Source organism: Lutra lutra, chromosome 9 (assembly GCF_902655055.1).
Source record: "Lutra lutra chromosome 9, mLutLut1.2, whole genome shotgun sequence".
Lineage (NCBI taxonomy): Eukaryota > Metazoa > Chordata > Mammalia > Carnivora > Mustelidae > Lutra > Lutra lutra.
In genome coordinates this window covers 25,713,832-25,737,343 of record NC_062286.1, presented here as the reverse complement: position 1 = coordinate 25,737,343, position 23,512 = coordinate 25,713,832, and the positions used below count along the sequence as shown (strand labels likewise).

Genomic DNA, 23,512 nt, shown 5'->3' with positions numbered 1-23,512 from the left:
ATGTTTTTCAGTACTAGACTAATAACAGTTTTGTGCTGTCACTACCCTGCTCTGGAGTGTATAGCAGTTTTTCAGTAACTTGTTTTATCAAGCCCAGACTTCTCTGTCTGACTATGGTTTAACCCTACTTCTTGTTCCACTCAGGCCAGTCTCCTGTTTTCTCAATTACATCAGTCACTTGATCATTTGCTCATGTTCTTCTTCAACTTTTATGCCCTTCCTTTGTGCCTTTACCTTTCTACTCTTAGTATTTCTATTCTGTCTATACTTTAAGAATGTAGTGTTTCATTTTTCTATTTTTTTTTCCTATGATTTTATTTATTTATTTGAGAGAGAGGGAGTGAGCCAAGAGAGGAAGAGAGGGAGCCCGGGGATGGGAGAGAGAGAGGGACGAGCAGACTTCCCACTGAGAAGGGAGCCCGACTTGGAGCTCAATCCCATGACTTGAGCCAAAGGCAGATGTCTACCGACTGAGCCACCGGCATCCCAAGAACCCATTGTTTCTAAGATGACTTTCTGGCTTTTAAGAACTACACGTGGGTAGGAACAGGATTGGTAAAACTGGGAGATAGTCATGCTGCAAGACTGATTGAGAGATCAGAGTATGGACTGAGGGTCAGGGCCTTTAAATTCAAGAACAGCAAACAAGAATTAAAGTCTGAGAAGCAGATCTAAGATGGAAGGGCCAGCTTAAACTGTAAGGTTGGGCCGTGGAGGTATGGGATATGAGAGACAACTGAGAACGAAGCAGTATTGAAAACATGAGATGTTATTCAGGTTTTAGACCAGGACAGGTCCTGATGGATCAAAGAATTTCTAAGGTCCACATGACTGGGCAAGGTAGCATATTTCTGAAATGAGAAGGGGAGCCAGTTATGTTAAGATTAGGAACAGCTGTTAGGAATCTGAAGTAGTCAGTTTGGGGTGTTGGGCACTGGAAGACTTGGGACATAACTGGAAAAAATTGAGCCCCCTGGTTAGGCTAGAATATCAAGATGAGGAAAACTGAATGTGCTGAGCCATACAACAACTTACATTTCTTCTGGCTAAGATTAGAACTGGGTTGTGAGAATATTGCTATACTGAAGCAACTTGATAGGCTCTCTTGCTGGAGGGATATGGATAGGGTGACTACCATTAATCCAACCAATAAGGCCTTCGGTGACTTCAGGTGCTTAGTGTAGGTGCCACATTACTTAACTCTTGATTAAGCATCCTGCTATCCTGTATTGCTATGACTGACTTATGTGAATCTCTTTTTCTCCATTCATAGTTTAAGCTAGACCAAATGATGACCCTTTTAAAAACAGAGCTCTATTTTGCTAGGATTAACATACAGCTGCCTATATTTAAAGGTACAGAGGGATACATTTGAAATATGTATATACCTGTGAAACCATCACAATTAAGGTAATAAACTATTCATCATCCTCAAGTTTCCTTGTGCCCTTTTGTAACTCTTCCCTTCTGTACCTCTCTGTCTCTTCTTTCTACCCACATGCATTGACTTACTCTGTGTTGCTACATGCTAGTTTTTATTTGAATTAGTAGGATTATACAGTATGAACTCTTTTTGTCTGGCTTTTCTCAGCATATTTCTTTCTTTCTTACCATCTGTTTTTTTGCATAATTATTTTTGAGTTTATCAGTAGTTCATTCCTGTCTCTTGCTGAAGAGTATTCCACTGTAGGACTAACTCCTCAATTTGTTTATCCATTCACCTTTGGAGGAACATTTGGTTGTTTCCGGTTTTTGACTGTTGCAAATGAAGCTGGAATGAACATTTGTGTACAAATCTTTGTGGTTATAATGCTTCCAGTTTTCTTAGGAGAGGAAAGCTGGGTCATATGGTAGGAAGTATATTTACTTCTTAAGAAATTGCCAAACTGTTTTCAAAAGTGGTTGTAACAGTGTAGCCTGGGTTTCAATTCTACATCCTGAGCATACTTGGTATGGTTACTCTTTTCAATTTAGCTATTCTGCTGGAGTTTAGTGTAGCTTTTTGTAGTTTTAATTTGCCTTTCCCTAAATGATATTGAGCATTCTTTTGTGTGCTTATTTGCCATCCCAATATATTCTATGTTGAAGTATTTGTTCAAAGCTTTTCCTATTTAAAAAAATTGTAGTAAAATATACATAATGTAAAACATACCATTTAGGCATCTTTATTTTTTATTTTTTTTTTCAAAAAGATTTTATGTACTTGAGAGGGACAGTGAGAGAGAGAGATTGAGAGAGCAGGAGAAGAGGGAGGGTCCCCATTGAGTAGAGAGCCTGATACAGGGCTTGATCACAGGACTCCAGGATCATGAGTTGAGCTGAAGGGAGATGTTTAACTGACTGAGCCACCCAGGTACCCCAACATTTTTATTTTTATTTTTTTTAAAGATTTATTTAGGGGCATGTTGGTGGTTCAGTGGGTTAAAGCCTCTGCCTTCAGCTTGGGTCATGGTCCTGAGGTCCTGGGATCGAGCCCCCGCATCAGGCTCTCCGCTTGGCAGGGAGCCTGCTTCCCCCCACTCTCTGCCTATCTCTCTGCCTACTTGTGATCTCTGTCTGTCAAATAAATAAATGAAATCTAAAAAAAAAAAAAAAATTATTTATTAGAGAGAGAGAGAAAGAGCACGTGTGTATATGTGGGGTGGGGCAGGGGAGAGAGAGAATCCTCAAGCAGACTCCCCACTGAGTGCAGAGCCTGACTTGGTGCTTGACCCCAGGACCCTGAAATCATTACCTGAGCTGAAATCAAGAGTCAGATGCTCAACTGACTGAGCCACCCAGGCACCCACCCCATCTTACAGTTTAGTAGCATTAAATATATTCTTGTTATTTTGCAACCAATTTTCAGAGCTATTCGCCTTACAAAATGGTTACCTGTTTTAAGTATTGCGTTTCTTTTAAAATTTCTTTACATATTCAGATATAAATCCTGTGTCAGATATATGTTTTACAGTTATTTTCTACCAGCCTGTGTTTCGTCTTTTCAGTTTATTGTACATTTTGTAATCAGTTATGGCAGGAATGAATTGCTCCACATTAATTGGCAAGTTGCTATAAATCAGGGCTTGATTTACCTTTTGTTGATTGTTTGTACTTAAGAAATGGGGAAAGTGTTAATAATGCAGATTAAACTGAAAAGTATGTTGTGTCTGAAGCTCTTACGTTATAAAAAGTGTAAGAAAGTATGGAAGGAAATATTCTAATATTTGAAAACTGTTATCTAATCAGCAGAGAATCATTCAGGTCAGACGTATGTCTTCATTGTTTCATCGCTTGGGTATGGATATGAGAATTCAGCAAAAATCAGTGGAAGTCTTCTGTGACAATCAGTTGACTGTGGAATTGGCGATAAAGAGATTTATATTTTTTTCATTATTTGTAAATTGTGTGGTGCATATCTTTTTAACTCAGTAGAGTTTATAGTAAGCTTATGTACACATATGTACATTTTTTTTTTTCCTGTAGAGACAGTTGTTAAATATTTCCCAGCATACCACTGGCCACACATTAATAAGTAAGCACCAGGAAATGTGTTAAACTCATGTAACTTGAATGAGTCAAGAAAAAAAAATGAGGTCAGGAAACAAAGTCATCCATAGGTGATAAGAGAACCAAATCTAATTCTGAAACCAAAAGATGAAAGGGATGCATAGTAGGGGGAGAAAATGAAAGGCGTAATACACAGAAAATCAAGTCAGTTTCTCTTATTACTAAAGACATAGAAGAAGTGAGTTATTTTCTTCTAAGAGTTTTATGATTTCAGGTCTCACAATTCTTCAATCCATTTGGAGTTTTTGTATATGGGTATAAGAACATGGTCCATTTTCATTCTTCTGCCTGTAGCTGTGCAGTTTTCCCAATACCATTTGCTGAAGAGACTGTTCTTCCCATTGTAAATCCTTGCCTCCTTTGTCATAGATTAATTGACCATATGAGCATGGACTTATTTCTAGGCCCCTATTCTGTTCCATTGATCTGTCTGTTTTTGTTCCAATACCATACTCTTTTAATTACTACAGCTTTATGATGTATCTTCAGCTTTGCTCCTCTTTCTCAAGATTGCTTGGCTGTTTGGGGTCTTCTGTGGTTCCATACAAATTTTAGTACTATTTGTTCTAGTTCTTAGAAAAATACTGTTTGTATTTTCTTAGAGATTGCTTGGGATGTAGAAATATTTTTCTAGATAGCTTTTCAGGCAAGGGAACAAAAGCAAAAATTAAACTATTGGGACTACACCAAAATAAAAAGCTTTTGTACAGTCAAAGAAACCATCAACAAAACAGAAAGTTGGCCTATTGAATGAGAGAAAAATTTGCAAATGATGTATCTGATAAGGAGTTAATATCTAAAATATATGAAGAATGTCTACAACTCAGTACAACACAACAAAAACAAATAATCTGATAAAAATGGGCAGAGGACTTGAGTAGACATTTTTCCAAAGAAGACATACAGATGGATAGTAGACACATTGGGAAGATGCTTAATAACTAATCATCAGGGAAATGCAAATCAAAACCACACTGAGAAATCACCTCATCTCTGTTAGAGTAGCTAGAATCAAAAAGCCAAGAAATAAGTGTTGGTGAGGATGTGGAGAAAAAGGAACCCTCTTGCACTGTTGGTGCAAATTGTTGCAGCCACTGTGGAAAACAGGTTGGAGGTTTCTCAAAAAATTGAAAGTAGAAAAAAAAAAAAATTGAAAGTAGAGGAGCACCTTGGTGGCCCAGTTGGTTAAGTGTGCCTTTGGCTGAGGTCATGATTTCAGGGTCCTGGGATTGAGCTCCTCTTTTGGGCTCCCTCCCTGCCCTGTGGGGAATCTGCTAACCCTATGCCCATCTCTCTGTTTGTGCACACTTTCTCTCTTGAATAAAAAAATAAATAAAATCTTTAAAAAAAATTAAAAGTAGAATTGCCACATGATCCAGTATTTCCACTACTTGGTATTTACCCAATGAAAACAAAAACACTGACTTGATAAGATACATGCATCCCTGTTTATTGTAGCATTATTCACAATAGCCAAGATACGGAAGCAACTCAAGTGTCCATTGGTATTGATGAATGGATAAAGAAGATGTGATATATACACACCCACACATGCATGCATGCATGTGCACACATATACAATAGAATATTAGCCATAAAAAGAATGAGATCTTGCCATTTGTGACAACATGGATGGACTTAGAGGTTATAAATGCCTGGTGAAATAGGTCAGAGAAAGATAAATATGATTTCACTCATAAGTAGGATGTAAAAAAAATGAACAAGGAAAAAAAAGAGATAGAAAACCAGACTATTAAATACTGAGAATAAACTCATGGCTGCCAGAGATGGGGAGGTTAGGGGGATGATGGGTAAATAGATAAAAGATTAGGAGTGTACTTGATGAACACAGAGAAATGTATAGAATTCTTGAATCACATATTGTATACGTGAAACTAACATAACACTGTATGTTAATTATACTTCAATTTTTAAAAAGCATAAATAAAAAGAAAATAGAAAAAGAAAGTGAGTTGCTATTGTAGGATATTTGTTTTGGTCTGATTTGATTTGCTCTGGGTCTCATTGCTATGTAATAATCTGCTAATAATATCGAAGAGGAATGTTAAAAACTCACGTATTATTAGTATTACACAGTAACTTCCAGTAAGCCTGAGTATCTAAATTTAATTGTTTTTAAGACCAAAAAATTACAAAATACTTTTCAAAATTTAAAATTAGAACATAGAACTATTACATGTTCTCTGTTGTGTGCTACAGTTTGCATCATTAGCTACATTGCTTTTTTATCTATACACTTAATTCTGTAATGTTTACCATAGTTATTATATTTCTTTCAAGAGGTTTTTTTTCTTTTGAGAATATCTTGATTTCGAATCTGATGATTAAGTTTAAAAAATATTTTGTTTTGTAGCCACGCAGGATATACATACTGTGGGTCTTGTGCTGCTCATGCTTACAAACAAGTGACCCATCTATTACGTAAGTAATACACCAGTTTTGTTTAAGTGAGAGGGAATTATAACCACTTTGTCACAGAAGTAATTTGTTTTGGGCATGCTTATTGTTATATACTCGATTTCATTAAGAATTTAACTTTTATATATTTATTATACCTTATATAGGTTATGAAAAGCTTTTATACTGTTTTTCATTGTCTGAACATTTAGTTTTTACTTTTCCTTTTGTTGGTAATAGTTTAGTTCTGGAAATGTTAGAAGGTTTAAATGTTTTGGGTTTAAAAATTTTTTTTTGAAATCGGGAGATGAACATCTTTAAGAATGGACAGCACTTTGTTCGGTTAATCATTTTGTAATTTAAAATTGTTTATTCTGCTTGTTAAATTGTGGTTAATGAAAGAAAATAATTTCTTATTGGCTTAATGAGGTAGCTGAATTATTTTAGAATCTGACAGTGAATGTAATATGGTGTTTGAAGCATGTTAGCTCTTAATTCAATAAAAGCTCTGAGATTAGCTTTAAAATTTTTTTCTGGCAGATTGAGACTTATTAAGTAATATACGACTCTCTAAGAAATTTGTGAACTTTGAAAAACTTCTGCTAGAAATAGCCACCTAAATTACTTAATTTGCTGACCAGCATTTTATCTAAATATTTAATTCACAAATGTGAACAAGTATCAGGCTCCAGTCTGTACGCCAGTTATTACACACTGTACGAATAGGTAAAATCAGCCATCTTAATTCTGTCAAATGTTGATTGTTAGGTTAGACTTGTGTTAGTAGAGGTGGAGCATAATCCTTCAAAAGAAGTTTTTTGGTAGTGTGCTCTGCATATTGTATCATACCTTTGTTGGAAATTATTTTTAGTAAGTCTTTAATAATAAAATGATAATGTTGCCAAATTGATGAGGTTTTGGTTAGCCCGGCCTCATTTATGATGTCTTGAGGAGTGTCTTTAACAAGTACTTCTTAATACATATTTATTATACAATTTCAGCTAATTTATTTCATGAGTAAGAAAAAAAATAAATTAGAGTGGGAAGATTTCCAAAAGTTTCCTTCATTTTAGCCTATAAACAGCTATAATCAAAGTTAGTGAATATGATAGCCTTTTCAAAACCTATTTGATGATGTTATTTTCTAGAAGGGTAGTCTTGAATTAAATTTGGCTTAGTAATATGTAGAGAGATATAGAAACTATGTTGGTAGATGCAGAAAGCATGTATTAAATAAGTTGATAGAAAGTGTGAATGGAGTGAAGAAGAGTAAATGGAAGAGAGTCAAGGACTAAGATGATGATAGAGGAGGTGAGTAATAAGAGAGGCAAATGATGCATGAAGATGTGATCAGCTTATTTCTATAATTAGTATATAATAATTGAATTTTGAACAAGTAAATCTGAAGGTCCAAGGGTTAAAAACGATTGGCAGTCATTGACAGTATTCTCTTAAACGTGGCCCTCCTTAAGATTGGCAATGTTTCAGAGTCCTTTGAGAAAAATAGAAGAACGTCTTTCTGGGAACTATGAGAAGTTTAGAGAAAAAACAACAGTCCAACACAGAAGATAAAATTCTCTGCCACTAGCTTCCATTCTTACCTTCCACACTAATCCATTCCCTACATGTCAACTAAGATCATTTTTTGTACTCTCTTGTACTTTGAATGGATTTTTTTTTTAAGATTTTATTTATTTATTTGGCAGAGATCACAAGTAGGCAGAGAGGCAGGCAGAGAGGAAGGGAAGCAGGCTCCCTACTGAGCAGAGAGCCCTATGCGGGGCTTGATCCCAGGACCCTGGGATCATGACCTGAGCCGAAGGCAGCGGCTTAACCCACTGAGCCACCCAGGCGCCCCTGGAAATATCTTTAATTATTGGGAAGCTGTCCATCTCACAGTGATAGAAGTTTTGCAAGAGGCTGATTTTCACTTAAAAGCTTCAGTTATGTCTTGGGCAATGTTTTCTTTGAAGTGGCAGGCCTATTTTGTTCATTTTCTAGGAAGTTTCCTGCCAAATACCTAAATTGGAATAACTGTAATTTGTCTACAGTCACTTTTTGAAGTAAAAATTGTGTTCCATGAAAAAAAAAGTGTGGTTTAGATCACACTCATAATCACACAAATATTTTCCCCATGACATCATTGAGTATATTGCAGAAGTGCTTTATGCATTTATCATCACCAATTTAATACATTTTGTTGTATAGAATATTTTTATAAAACTGTACTGAGAGTTCAAGATTTAATGAAAGTAAGTGAAACTGGCCTAAAAAAAACAAACAAAAACCCAGCAAACTTTGGTGTGGGTGAAGGTAAAGAACACATGACTAGACGTACATTTTTATTCCATTACCGTGATCACAGTTCTGAGGTGCCAGTGGTTTACCCAGACTCATTTTTGTACCCTAAGTACAAATGTCAACACAGTGGAAAAGGCAAATAAATTCCTGATTATTATGAAAATAGTTTTGATTTTGTGGACTCCTTGAAAGGGTCTTATGGAACCTGCAGTTCATAATTTGAGAAGTGCTGTGATACAGGGTGATTGGATTTAGTTTCTGTGCTGTGGAAGGAGCACAGGGTGATTGGATTTAGATCATGGGTGTTGGGGAGGGCATTTCTGAGGAAATGATTTTTAAGCCCAATCAGAAGGAACAGTAGCACTTGTGAAGGCTTTGAAGTAGGCTAGTTGTGTTCCAGTCATCAAGGAACTGCAAGATCAGTATCCGCAGGGGTGGCGGGTGCGGGGGGGGGGGGCATGCAAGATGGGGCCAGTGCATTTGAGACTTCAGAACCCATTGTAAGGAGTTTACATTTTATCCTCTGATTAGGAGAAGTCATTGAAAGACCTTTTAAGCGGGGGAGTGATGGGATCTGATTTATATTTAAAGGAGTACCTTGGTTGTTTAAGGAATTTAAAAAATGGTATATTTAAGTAAGTTCTTTCTCATATTTACTGTTGCAATGTCTTTTCCTATTACTAAAACTTTAATTGAAAACCTGGAACTTAGGATGTACTTATTAGATAGTAACTTGATTTTGATTCATCTTTCAGAAAGCCTTTCAGGGTAGAAAAAAGAGCAAAAGGGATCTTCTTTGGGGCCAACTGACATTTAATTTAGTTAAAATATCTCTACTTGCCAGGAAACATCTTTAAAAAATTACTTGTTTTCCATTATTTAGAATAAATAGTTGAATATTTATGAGGGCAGATACTTAGGTAGCTTGTTAATGGGTTGCACAGGCGATACTTCTCATAGTAACTCTACAAATGTGAATTCTCTGGAGGTATTATACATAAACTACATTTATTTCTAAGAGAATACTTCGTTACTTTTTCCTTTTTTTTTCATATTAAGGGTTTTTTTTTACATGTGTGACAACATGGCCACAGTGATGATATGCTAAATTTATCAGTTACTCATTTAAAGATGGAGTACTTTGTAATTAATTGGAGGGAGAGAAAGTAGCATTGCTTCCAATGCCTATATTACTCATTTTTCTCCAAAATATTCCTGAGGCCTTGATGTTAGTGGATCTAGCAATCTAGCTCCCCTCAAAAGAAAATGCATTATTATTTTTTTTAAGATTTTATTTGTTTATTTGAGGGAGAGAGAGTGAGAGAGAACATGAGAGAGGAGAAGGTCACAGGGAGAAGCAGACTCCCTGTGGAGCTAGGAGCCCAATGCGGGACTTGATCCCGGGACTCCAGGATCATCACCTGAGTTGAAAGCAGTCGCTTAACCAACTGAGCCACCCAGGTGCCCGAAAATGGATTATTTTTTATTTACATTATTAATTTTCTTTTTACATTATTAATTTTCTTTTCCAACAAAGAGAAGTTTTGAAATTACTACTAATAGGTGCTCCCCCCACCCTTCTTTTCAATGATGTCCAGCCTATTTTTGGGTTTATCACTTATGAAGACTTCATATTGTTATGACCTAAACCTCTTTTTCCTTGTGTTGCATATGAGTGAGTTTCTGTTAGGATGGAAAGAATTGAGTACACAATTGGCTAATTCAGATGGTGGGAGCTCTTTTCTCCACCAGTCTTACCTTTTCATGTGGGTTGGGTCTGGCAATAAAGGCCAACAAAGTAAATTGTCTGATATTGCAGGGGATAGTTAGGCTTTCCAAGCTGACCTTTGGTGTTTATTTCTGGAGTAGTGCTCATATTTTCGTCACTATTAGAACCTTGTTATACTCACCTAGAAATGTATCTGTGTCTTGAGTTTAAATTGATATTTTAAAAGTCATTTCATATTTTAATTATATATGCTGGATTTCCTAGGAGTGTTCTGATTTTAAATATTCTGTTCCTCTGTCTTGTCATAGAAATGCTTTCCTCAATCATAAAAATGCCTTCTTTTCATACTTGATTCTTAGTTCATGTAATACTTTTCCTTAGACAAATCATCTAAACACAACCATTATCTGTGTCCCTCATTAGACTTTAATTTAAAAAATTATGATGATGTTTATATACTCTTAAGACAGGAAAGCATAATGGTATCTCTTTTGTTCATTTAGGGATCTAAATTTGATTTGATCTTTTTTTTTCTTTTTTTTTGGAAATGGCTGTTGACTTTGTTCATAGTGGTGGTGATAAGAAGTGAGTATTAGCAGTGGAGGAGGAAGGGGATGAGGAGAGATTATGGTTTTGACTAGGAACGGCCTGTGGATGAAGTCTTATGTTTGCGATCTGTGACATCTTGAGGAAGTTTTGGGACTCTAAACTGAGAATCTCTGTTTTCCTCATCCACATCTTCCTTATCGTCTCTTCCCCCACCACAGCAAGAAACATGTAGCGACAGTGAGTTAATTTTCTTAACTGTAATTGAATTTTATGAAAATAAATATATCGCCTAAGCGCATTCCTTATCTTGTAAATTTTTGGTCTGAAAGAACTAGCTCATGTCTCAGTCTTTGTCCATTAATTGAAAAACGAGTATAATTAATTTTTTCTAGGTACATTTTTCTAGCTTATCATTTCTTTCTCGTAGTTTTGGTTTTCAAATCTGTAAGTTTGTATGTGTATGTTAGAGAAAGATTTTGTTCGTTTGAATCTGAGAGAACAGAAAATGGGTAGTTTTGGAATTTAGATTGTAGTGATGTTTGAGATAAGAGGGGAAGTTAATTTTACCCTTGATGTCAAGATAAAGGGATTGTAAAGTTTTAAGCTATAGTTTAGCCCAGTTCTTTTCTTTAGCTACAGTGCAAATAACACATAATCAAGTTTCTTTGTTTTTGAGAATGACTTCTTTCTACTTGAATGGGAACAGAGAAAGCTTATTATACAGAATTTTTTCTCAACAAGATTCCTTTTTTCTCTGCTATGGTAGAAATGTGGAAATAGCTTTATCAGAATGGTTCTTTGTAATGATATTTTATAGGGAGTTTTAGAAATTATACTATTATGTAGTTTTACTAAAGTGGTGGTGGATCTTATGAGGCAAGTTTAGAACGTGTTAGAATTTTGGGCTTTTATTTATAGCTGAAATGTTTAAATTCAATGAATATAGCTATTGAAAACCTTCTGTATCCTGGACATTATGAATACAGAGATGATTTTAAGTGTAGCAGTTGATTTACTGTAGTTCAACATATCAGTAACTAGTATGCCCGGGTGTTGAAAATGGTTCTTTTCTTTTCTTCTTTTTTTAAATGGTTCTTTTAAAGCCTTTCAACGAAAAGACAAAGATAAGGAATTGAACTTAATTAACTGAGGAGCAAATCAATTGCATTTATAGTAGTTTTCTGGCCCTCCTGTAATAAACTGCCGCTAATCCTAACTGAAAACAGAAATTTATTTTGTCTCAGTCTAGAGGTGGGCAGACCCAGAGGAGGGTGCTCTTAGGATTGGTTTCTCCTGAAGCCTTTCTTCTTGGTTTGCAGATGACTGTCTTTTTTTTTTATTTATTTTTTAAGATTTTATTTATTTACTTGACAGAGATCACAAGTAGACAAAGAGGCAGGCAGAGAGAGAGAGAGAGAGAGAGAGAGAGAGGGAAGCAGGAGAGAGGGATGCGGGACTCGATCCCAGGACCCCGAGATCATGACCTGAGCCGAAGGCAGCGGCTTAACCCACTGAGCCACCCAGGCGCCCCGATGACTGTCTTCTTGATGCTTCTTCCCTCTCTGTGCATGTATGCCCCTGATATTTCTTCCTCTTCTTATAAGAACACCAGTCATTGGATTCAGGCCTTACCCGAATAGCCTCATTTTTACTTAATGATCTGTTCTAATACTTAAAATGGTTATATTTCTCCTAAAATGGTTATATTTTGAGGTACTGGCATGGAACTTCAACATAAATTCTAGGAGTACATAATTTAGCTCATAATAGTAAGTAATGAAATCAGTCAAGAAAGAAAATGGTGCCACATGTGATTTTTAAAATTACTTATTTTTTCCCCTTTTATTTAATAAGGTTTGTGTAGAAGTACAATTGTTCTGTGCTTTTGTTGTGTATCTCCTAGCCGGAGAATTTTCATCCTTGGGCCTTCTCATCATGTGCCCCTCTCTCGATGTGCACTTTCCAGTGTGGATATATATAGGACACCTCTGTATGACCTTCGTATTGACCAAAAGAGTAAGTATATAGACATCTTAGAGCTTTTAAAGGGCTAAAGATTTTTTTTAAATAAGTTAATTTAAAAAATTAAAAATATGAATAGTATAAGTAAAATCTCAGTTTTAAAGATAAAATTGATTTCAACTTATCTGCATAAAGCAGAAACAAAGGTAGAAGATCTTCTGTGTGCCTTAAAGACAACCAGAGTTTTTTTGCCAGCTGCAAAAATCTCTCAGGACACTAGTCTCCAGACTGTTCATATTACATGTGTATTCAGGGAAATGTCTTGTACTCACTAAACCATGAAGACAAGCAATTAGTACCCACTACAACTTGAAGAAAGATTCTGGGCATGTTAGTCTGACTCTGTATATCACTTTCCTCATTGTAAATAGGTCATGGTGATAATGCTTTAATTTCTTCTCAGATGATTTTTATGGGGGGCGGGTGAAACACTTAAACAAAGGTGCTTCATAAATCTTAAGTGTATTTTATTTTTAAAACGTATCTCTTATTTTGTTATGTATCTTTTATTTAGTTCGTCTCATTTTATACATTGAATGTGAAAATTGAAATCTTTTTGCTTTATAATAGTATTTTTGGAATAGTGGGGAGTATCATTTTAAAAATGTAGAACTGTACAGAGAATAGCAAAACAAATATTCTTGTACTTACCATCCACGATTGACTCAGAGTTTTCCCCTTAACTGAACTCAATTTGCCTTCTCAAAAGCCATCTTCATGAGCTTGCTTTGTATTCCTCCAGTTCATCACATCAGATTTCAAGTATATTGGGTACTTATTGTTTCAAGAAATCTTGGAACAAATTCTTCTCTAGGATAAAAGAAGCCATTTGCAAAATTGACAATCACCTCTTTTTCTTTATTTTTGGGGCCCAATTTTTCATAATTTGGGGTTTTAATTGTTACTATCAGTAATTTGTTGTTAGAATAATTTTTACTAATGAAGCTGGAGTATAACCAGCCTTATTACTCCCTCTGATGCTTTTAGGGAACATACTTTATTTTTAAAACCTTGTTGGGGCATTCAGAAAATTTTGGTTTTAGATAGCTTCCTAGTAAAGGAATGGGTGATTTTTAATCAGGCAAAACTGAGCAGAAAAAAAGTCATGCCATCATTTGTTTCTTTAATATTGGTAAACCCAATTAAGGATGTAGTTATAAAAATGGTTTTGTTCTATGACAAACAAAAATATTCTTATATCACTTTTTTACATATTAAATTTCATCTTATTATATCATATCTATTTTTAAGTATAATTCATCAGAAGGGTCTGAATTACTAGATCATTTTGGAATTATTCATGGCATGGTATTATGGTGAATTTATGTTCTGGTCTGTCCCAGAAGCTTAATTTTTAATTTTGAAGGAAAAAACATGCTTAATAGGAGTTTTCTGTACTTTGTGTGGCAGGCATCTGAGATGGGAAATAATAATCCCACAGATTTTATAATAAAGTGAAACAAAACTTAAAAACTGTCTTATGAGCCTCACGAGTAGGTGGAGCAGGGGCTTTGCCATGTTTTACTAGGAGTTCTAATCAACTGTGTTCTTATTGGCATATGCTGATTGAAATCAAGGGAAAGCTTAGACCCAGAGGTGATTTTAGATGTTCTTTTATGAACTGATGAACATTTTAAATGATTATTTTTATATAGCTGTGCAACATATGAAAATGCTGAGTAGCCATCACATGTATTATTGCTTTGTTTAGTTTGTAAAAAGCTAGTTTTTTTCTTTTTTAATGATAAAAATGAAGGAAAATAATTATGTGATTCTTCTGTCTCTTGCCAAAGCATGTAGTTTTTTGTTACTGAGTGGAGTCTCACAGAATAAGGATATACATTAATATATTTGTTTTACTATATTTTGAAATCTCTTTAGTTTACGGAGAACTATGGAAGACAGGAATGTTTGAACGCATGTCTCTGCAGACAGATGAAGATGAACACAGTATTGAAATGCATTTGCCTTATACAGCTAAAGCCATGGAAAGGTATATTGATTAATATAAGAAATCCCAGAGAAATCACAAGTATTAAGTTCTTTGGAATTATTTTCACTGGATAAAATAATCATTAGGATAAAGAGATTTTAAAATTTTTTTGTTATTCGAGGGGTGGCTGGCTCAGTTGGTAGAGCCTACAGCTCTTCAATCTCAGAGTTGGAAGTTTGAGCCCTCCACTGGTTCTAGAGATTACTAAAAAACAAAGAAATCTTAAAAAAATTTTACTATTTGAAATGATATAAAATTTTGAGATTGGATATTTCTAATGTTGATTGAAGTTGGTTTTGAGTATTTTGCCTATGAAGGCTGAACATGTGAATTGACGTGGTTTTTTTTTTTATTAGGTGATAATGTTTTAAAAACCTGTGTGTGTGTTTATATGTGAGTGCGGGGGTATGTGTGTGTCTGCCTTTTATTTTATTCATTAGACATTTATCTCAGAATAACAAATTCTTTTATGCTATAAGTAAGTAATCAAAAATTTTAGATTTGGAAGTAACATTGGAGCTCATTTATTTCAGCTTTATGCAAAGTATGTGAATATTTTTTATGATAGACTTGACAAATTAGTATTTGGTACTTGCTAAAGGTCTTCCAGTGATAGGATGCCCATAAGACTATTAAGTAGGATGAGGACAGGGACAAAACCTATTTTATTCTCTACTTGTATCCCACTGCCTAGCACAATGCCCATTAGGTAGTAGTCAGTAATTTATTTTGTAAAATGAAAAAGTTTATTTATTCGTTTAATTTATTTAATATTTTAAAGCTTTTATTTATTTGTCAGAGAGAGAGAAAGAGCAAGAGAGAGCACAAGCAGGGGCAGCAGCAGGCAGAGGGATAAGCCGGCTCTCTGCTGAGCAAGAAGCCCCATGTGGGACTCGATCCTAGGACCTTGGGATCATGACCTGAGCCACCCAGGCATCCCTGAAAGAATTTTTTAAAGAGCTTTTTTCTTTTAGGGCAATATTCAAATTAGAAAGTCTTCCTTTTGTAGGTCACATTTGTTTAATTTTTTCAGCCATTTCCTTTACATGGACTTAATATTCCATATACAGTTTGACTAGTTCTTAATGTGGTGAGATTATTCCTTCTCTGGATCTTGTCATTTTATTCTCTTAGTTAAATACATGGTGTACTGTATAGGTTCACAGTAAATATTTGTTAATTAAATGTATTAATAAAGTCCAAGATCACATTAATATTTTTCGTGTCGATATGGCTTACTTGTTATTGAGTAATACCCTTGTGGCCAGCTAAAGCCCAAGTCTTTTTCCTGCAGTTAAGTTGGATTATTTTCTCTTGTACTTTAGTGGTTTCTTTTTAACTCTCAATTACTACTGTTTAATTTTTCTTGTTGGTTTTAGTCTATTATGGCAATCTTTTTGGATCATTTCCACTCTAAATTCTGTTAGGAAAAGGTTATTTAATTTCCATCTATTCACAGTGATAAGTATGATGCATTATGTAAACCTGAAGAAGTTTCCAGAAAATCAGTGTGATATTAAATTATAAGCAATAGAATTTTACATTAATTGTGTTTTACCACATTCTAATCCTTTAGAAATTGTTAAACCAATATATGCTGTTTATTTCCTGGAATGCTAGTACAATCAGAACATTCCATTCTTCAATTACATAGAATAATAGAAAACTTTTGTTATTTCTTGGAATGTTTGCATATTTTATCATGAGAAAATACATCTTAGACTTAATAAGGCCAATAATATCCTTAAGGAACTTTTAACAAAATAATATTTTTGTTGTTACTTCAAAAGTAAAACATGTACTGTTGAAAATTTAGGAAAACAGAAACTTAAAATCAACCAAAATTCTTGTTCATAATTCCCCCTCTATTAAGTATTATTAAATAACCACTGTTAAGTATATCACTTCTCAAGAGATCTTCCCTCTCTCCCAGATTACATTTGCATCTCTAATACTGACTCTTAGAAAATACCTAGTACTTTTCCTTTGTAGCCTTTGCTGTACTTGCTACCTGTATTAGTTGTCCATTACTGTGTGAAAGATTGCTTCAAAACTTAGTGGTTTAAAATCACAGCTATCATTCTATAAATTATTGCTCACAAATTTGGGGTCAGGAGTTTGGGCAGGGGATACCTTGCTTTGGTCCATGAGATGTTGACTTAGGTAACTTGAATGGGGCTAGTTGATCCAAAATGGTCTTGGTGCTAGCTTTTAGCTGAGGCACTTCATTTCTTCTCTAGGTGGTCTATTTGCTCATCAGCCAGGGCTTTTCTCTCTTCTTGGCTTCTATCTAGAAGAATAACCTGGATTTCTTTACATGGTGATTTAAGGTAACCAGAGAACAAAAGCAAAAGTTCTCAGCCTCTTAAGGCCTCAGCCTGAAACTAGACAGCATTATTTTTATCACATTCTCTTTTTCAAAGCAGAACACAACATTAGCCAAGATTTAAGGGATGTAGAAATAGATTCCACTTCTTGATGGGAGGAGTAGCATGTGTAAAGTCAGGAATAGGAGGAATTGTTGGTAGCCATCTTTGCAGATGGACTGTATCACAGTTGTTCTAATGGACAGTATGGTGTCTCTCCAACGTGCAGTACTGAGTCCTCTGAAGATGACCAGAAGTCTTGTTCGGTAGGACCTCATTTTCAAAGTCTTTTACTTTATGATCTACATTAGGTCAGCATGTGGGTGAGGATTTCTGGGTACAGCTCCTTTTGATTTTGGATACCTGTGAACTAAGAAGACAAGTTTTACCCCACCCCCACCCTCCATTCACTCCATATACAATTTTGAGACAGGAATTTAAAAAAAATTTTTTTTGAAGATTTTATTTGACAAAGACCGAGAGAGCATAGACAGGGGGAATGGCGGAGAGAGGGAGGGAGGGAGAGAGAGAGAGAGAAGCAAGCTCCCCACACAGCAGGGAGCCCCAACGAGGAGCTCAGCCCTAGCACCCTGGATTTATGACCTGAGCCAAAGGCAGACACTTAACCAACTGAGCCACCTAGGCACCCCAAGACAGGAATTCTTAACCACACAATAGATACTCCCAGTGTAGAGTGAAAGAATGGGAAGCATATAGCAGCCTCTGGTCCAAAGCAATTCCGAAATCTAATCAGGGAACAGAGAATGTTCTTTGATTAGGTCTTGGCTCTGACTTCTGGTAGTGCTTACATAATTCTTTACTTTTCTCAGCTCTTGGCTTGGTCTTTTGGGCTTTTGCCTCTACTTGCTGACTCATTTTTACTTCTCCATATGAAATGGGCCTTGTTTACACCTGAGTAGTCATTTTTGTCTGATTCATGTATGTGACAGTTTGAAAACTTAAAGGCCTCTTTTCATTTGGGACAATGTTTGTTTTAGTCTAAACATTGTGGGTTTTCTGTGTGTCAGATTATAAGTGCATTCCATTAGGCAATAGTCACATCCACAGTTCTGTGAGTGACAGGACTCTCTCTACTTTGGATCCCAATTTAGGGTCCTGTAAGGTTCTTAGAAGCCCTTTTGCCTACCCGAGAGAGAATGTAAGCCCTATCTTATTAAGTCTTTCAGTGGTCTTAATAAAGGATTTTATAGATGAGTTTTCGATTTGATGATTGTGAGCCCATGATTTATTGGCAGTGCTCTGGATTTGATCTTTGTCTTCATGTCATTTCTTTGACAGTCTTTTGCTATCTGTAAAGGCTAGTGATGAGAAGCAGTTATTTTTCAACCAAGCAACTCCTGGTTAGAAATATTTCCTTTAAATTCTGCTTGTAATTCTTTAGCTCATGTTTTTCTTCTTTTACCTTTACATACTTGGCTATAAAGGAGCCAGTGACACTTTGAATATTTTACCTAGAGATCTTAGCTAGATCTATAGGTTCGTTAGGTATATTTTTAATGTTTTAAGTTATTTTTACTTGTGATCATAATGCTAATTGTTCTGCCAGTTTATAATATGGGCACCTCTTCTTCTGGCTTTGTAGAGCAGTTTCCTTACCACTCTAAGAGTACCCTGTCTCTTCTTGCCCTTACAGCTTCTGCCTGTCTCAGTGTCCTCAAAGCCAGTGTTTCAGGTTTCTGTTCCAGTAGCACCCTTTCCAGGCACCACTTTTTATCTCACGTACCTATTGCAGTATAACAAATCACTTCAAAGTGCCTTTGTTTTTTGCTTATGACTCTGTGAACTAGAAATTGGGCGGGGTGAGTGGTGCCCACTTGTCTCTGTTTCATCTGCTCCCAGGTGAAGCAGGCTGACTAGGCTGAAGGCTCGTCACTTCTTCACCTCACTTCTTGTCTGGGGCTGCGATGCTGGTTGTCTACTGAAACACCTTCGTTCTTGTCTCGGTGCTCTCCATTTCACCTGTTGTCATTGTCCTGCAGGGCCTCTCTCTTCACATGGTGTCCCTCTCCTCAGGTAGTCGTGGACTATCATGAAGTACATGGCAGTTCAGGGCAGCAAGAAAACAAAACTAGAAACTTTCAGACATCTTACTGTGTGGGATCAGAATTGGCACAGTGTTACTTAGGCCACATTTTCCTCATCCAAGCAAATTGCAAGGCTACGTTCAAGGGGAGGGAAAAAGAGATTCTGCTTTTGATGGGAGGGGTGACCTGGGCATTCAGAAGGGGGACGAATTTTCCGGGATTATACTTAAGGCAGCTTGCTACAGTACCACTGTAGTTAAATAGCTCTTTTGGTGATTGCCTGCATATGGGCCCTTCCTTGATAGTTCCCTGATCTGTTCCCTGCCCGAGGACAGCTAGTCTTCACTGTACTTTCAGTGCCTAACACAGGACCTGGTACACAAAAGGATTCTCATAATTAATTGTTAAATGGAGTAATAATGATCTTCCCATTATTAAATATTAAATATTTTCCCTAAAATGAGTTCAAATGTTCTTATTAACTCTGTTGCATATTATGAAGGTATTTCCATGTCATTTTTACTATTTATTGAGTACACATAGAACTTTCTAGAATATGTCTATATAATACTTTCATCAGTTGACATTTAATTTTCTAACTTTTCTTTCATTGTTTTCACTGTAGTCATTACAGATTTTTAAATTAAATACCTAAGGTAGTCTTTATAATTCTCTGTTATCTTAAATAGATTTAAAAGATAAGATTCATTAGAACTTTTAAAAGAAATAATGAGTAGTATAAAGGTGAAAACATGAAATGACCCGTAATCTCCTTGCTTAGTTAACCCTATTGTCATTAAAAAAATACTTGTACAGTACTGTACGTGGCTTGAAAATGTAAACAGCATCAAGAAGAATAAAATGGAGAATTAAAGCCTCTCTGCCAGTGTTCCTTTGATAGTAAACCAGTGTTCACTAACCAGTGTTCATTTGATAGTAAAAATTGTCATGTATATACTAACATATATATGTACCTATGTTTGTATTATCTGTGTAAGATTTATATATACACATACTGATTTGTGTAGATTAAAATATGTAAATAAGAGATAATATCTTGCATACTTTATTCTGATCCTGTTTTCCATATATTACCTTTACTATTGAAATGCATAATTTTGCATTGCTTGTAATTGTACTGAGAGAGTTAAGTTAGGATATGTAGAAACCATCTATCTTGAAAAACAACTGGTTAACTCTGAATATTAATAGCACTGGATTAATAGCATTTTATACTTCTTTTTTCTTGTTTAATTACCTTTAACATCCCCCCACGTGTTCCTCTCTCTGTATCATTCCCATTCCTGTTTACTGTTTGTTTACAGTTTAAAATTTTAATGAATTGTTTTGGGTAATTTATATGCAGTAAAATGTACTTTTTTTTTAAGACTTTTTTTTTTTTTAAAGACTTTATTTATTTATTTGACAGGTAGAGATCACAAGTAGGCGGAGAGGCAGAGAGAGAGAGAGGGAGGGAAGCAGGCTCCCTGCTGAGCAGAAAGCCTGATGTGGGGCTCCATCTCAGGACCCTGGGAACATGACCTGAGCTGAAGGCAGAGACTTTAACCCACTGAGCCACCCAGGCGCCCCAAAATGGACTCTTTAAGGCATAGGAATTCTATGAGTATTGACAAATTCAGAGTTGTATATATTCATCACAGTCTAGATATAAAACAATTCCTTTCCCTCAACTTCACTACTTTTTGTTCAGAAAAACATGCAGAGTAAATAAGATGCTTTAGTAACTTTGAAAGTGTTTCATTGAGGAATATGGCACTACAAAACTGTTCCTGTTCACTATGAAAGTATCATCATTATCTTCTTGGCCATTTAATACTTTTTGTTACTGCTAATAATTTGGAACTCAGACAACTTCAAAGTACGGTACAGTGTATTTAGATATGTTCCGTCTTCTGCTTTAGGTTCTAGCCAATCTTAGAAATTCAGTGTGGTTAGGATTTGATGAGTCTTGGAGTACTTAGACTATTAGTAAAAAAGAGCAACTTGATTTTATGCAGTTTACCCAGATTGATAAGCTGCAGTCTTGTAATTCTTATGTTTACCCATATTGATTGTATGTTTGACTTCCCTGAGTGAGAAGACCACTATAAGATGGCTTCGTATGGTATTAATTATTATTAACTGAACAGTTTTTCCCTGTTCTTAACATCTTGTGTTAGTATGGTACATTTGTTATAGTTGATGAAGAAGCGTTGTTACATTATTAATAACTAGGTCCATAGTTTAATTAGGGTTCCCTTTTGGTGTTACATAGTTTATGGGTTTTACCAAATGCCTGAAGTATTTGTTATCTACCATTATAGTACCATACAGAATCATTTCACTATCCTAAAAAATCCCCTGTACTTTTCCTGTTCATCCTCTCCCTCTTCATTCCCCCCAACCATTCCCTGGTACCCACTTCCTTTTCTACTCTCTCTGTAGTATACAGTAATATAGTTTCTGGAAAGTCATTTAATGGGAATCATACAGTATGCAGCCTTTTCAGGTTGGCTTCTTTAACTTAATAATATACTTTCAAGATTCTTCCATGCCTTTTTTTGGCTTGATAGCTTATTTCTCTTTATTGCTGAGGAATATTCTGTTTTATAGATGTATCACAGTTTATCCATTCACCTATTAAAGGATTATTGATATAGTTGGATTAATATCTCTCATATTTGTTACTGCTTTCTACTTATTACCCTCGTTCTTTATTTTTTTTTTCTGTTATTCTGCCTTTTGTGGTTTTGATTGAGCATTTTATATGATTCCATTTTTTCCTCTCAACATATCAATTATATATTTTTTTAAAGATTTATTTATTTATTTGACAGATAGAGATCACAAGTAGGCAGAGAGGCAGGCAGAGAGAGAGAGAGGAGCAAACAGGCTCCCTGCTGGGCAGAGAGCCAGATGTGGGTCTTAATCCCAGGACCCCAGGACCATGACCCGAGCTGAAGGCAGAGGCTTTAACCCACTGAGCCACCCAGGTGCCCAAATTATAGTACTTTTTAAAAAACCTTTTATAGTGGTTAAATGAGTAGCAGTCTGAGCAGATGGTGGGAGACTTTGGAAGGTTAGAGTCTGTAGAACTTGGTAAATGTTTCTGTGTGGGAGATTATCATGATTTTAAGGTCATGCAGAAGTGAAAGGCCTAATATGGCATTATCAGAGATGGTAAGGCCAGAAATAAGAGAATATAGGGCATGGAAATGTTGACTTGTTCCTAATAAAATATCAGAGTTTATTATTTTGACAGCAAGCTTAACCTATTTATAAGGTTATTTTGCTTCAGATGGTTGGGTGGTACCTGAAATACGCTGCCCTTGTATAAACCTTTTTTCTCAGTATTCTTACTCAGATGAAAATTAAGAAAGCTATCTAACCTTTGAAATTCATTTTGATAATCTGATTAGATTCACTTAACTGATGAAGCAGTGGAGACTTCTAATGACTTAAATCTTAATCTTAGTTCTCAGGGTTCTGGGATTTCAGTTCTTCTTAGTCTGTTACACATCTTGGATATATTAATTTTCTGCAGTATGGTTTAAGGTATAGGATAGAAAAAGCGCTAAAACTTTCCTCTACATTACTAAAGTGCTCATTAGAGCCTTGTAAGTAAGGTAAGTATTATTAACTCTGTTTTTACTGATGACCAGATTGAGGCTTAGGGCAGTTTTAGGTAACCTGCTGCAGGTAGCACAGCTTGCAAGGGGCAAGGATGGATTTTCTTTTTTTTTTTCTTTTAACAGCTCTATTGAAGTATGATTTACATCCTATAAAATTCACTCACATAAGAGTACAACTCCGCAATTCTTAGTAGTAGAGTTGTGCAATCATTCTCATCATCTAGTTTGAGAATATTTTCATTACACAAAAAAGAAGCCCTGTGTGTATTTGAGGGCAGTTGTGGCTCTGACTCTCAATCTTTTTTTTTTTTTTTAAAGATTTTATTTTTTTGAAAGAGGAAGAGAGAGAGAGAGAGAGAGAGAGCGTGCGAGTGAGCATGAGCTGGGGGAGGGGCAGATGGAGAGGGAGATGCTGGCTCCCTGCTGAGCAGGGAGCCTGATGTGGGGCTCCATTCCAGGACCCTGGATCATGACCTGAGCCAAAAGCAGAAGCTTAATCTACTGAGCCACTCAGGTGCCCCTCTGGCTCTGAATCTTAAGCAACCATTTATCTGCTTTCTGTCTCTATACATTGTATTTTCTGGAAATTTCACATAAGTGGAATCCTATGAAATGTTTTTCGTATCTGTCCTTTTTCACTTTAGCATACTGTTTTTGAGCTTCATCCATGTTATGGTATATGTCAATAGTTCATTCCTTTTTATTGCCAAATCGTTATTACATTATGTGAATATACCATATTTTGTTTATCCATTCACCCGTAGATGGACATTTAGATCATTTCCATTTTTGGCTATTAGGAATAATGTTACAAAGATTCTTGTACAAGTCTTTATGTGAACACATGTTTTCATTTCTCTTGAATTGATACTTAGGAATGATATGTCTGGTCATATGAATCTCTGTTT

The 23,512-nt window shown here is 35.6% G+C and overlaps 1 protein-coding gene across 1 annotated transcript in view; it reads left to right on the top strand.

The window, feature by feature from the left end:
• Window positions 1-23,512, top strand: part of MEMO1 (mediator of cell motility 1) — a 123,482-nt gene that overhangs the window by 63,293 nt on the left and 36,677 nt on the right. The window contains 4 exon segments of the mRNA XM_047744152.1: window positions 5,924-5,973; window positions 5,976-5,991; window positions 12,450-12,562; window positions 14,450-14,561. Coding sequence (XP_047600108.1) covers window positions 5,924-5,973; window positions 5,976-5,991; window positions 12,450-12,562; window positions 14,450-14,561 — 291 coding nt within the window.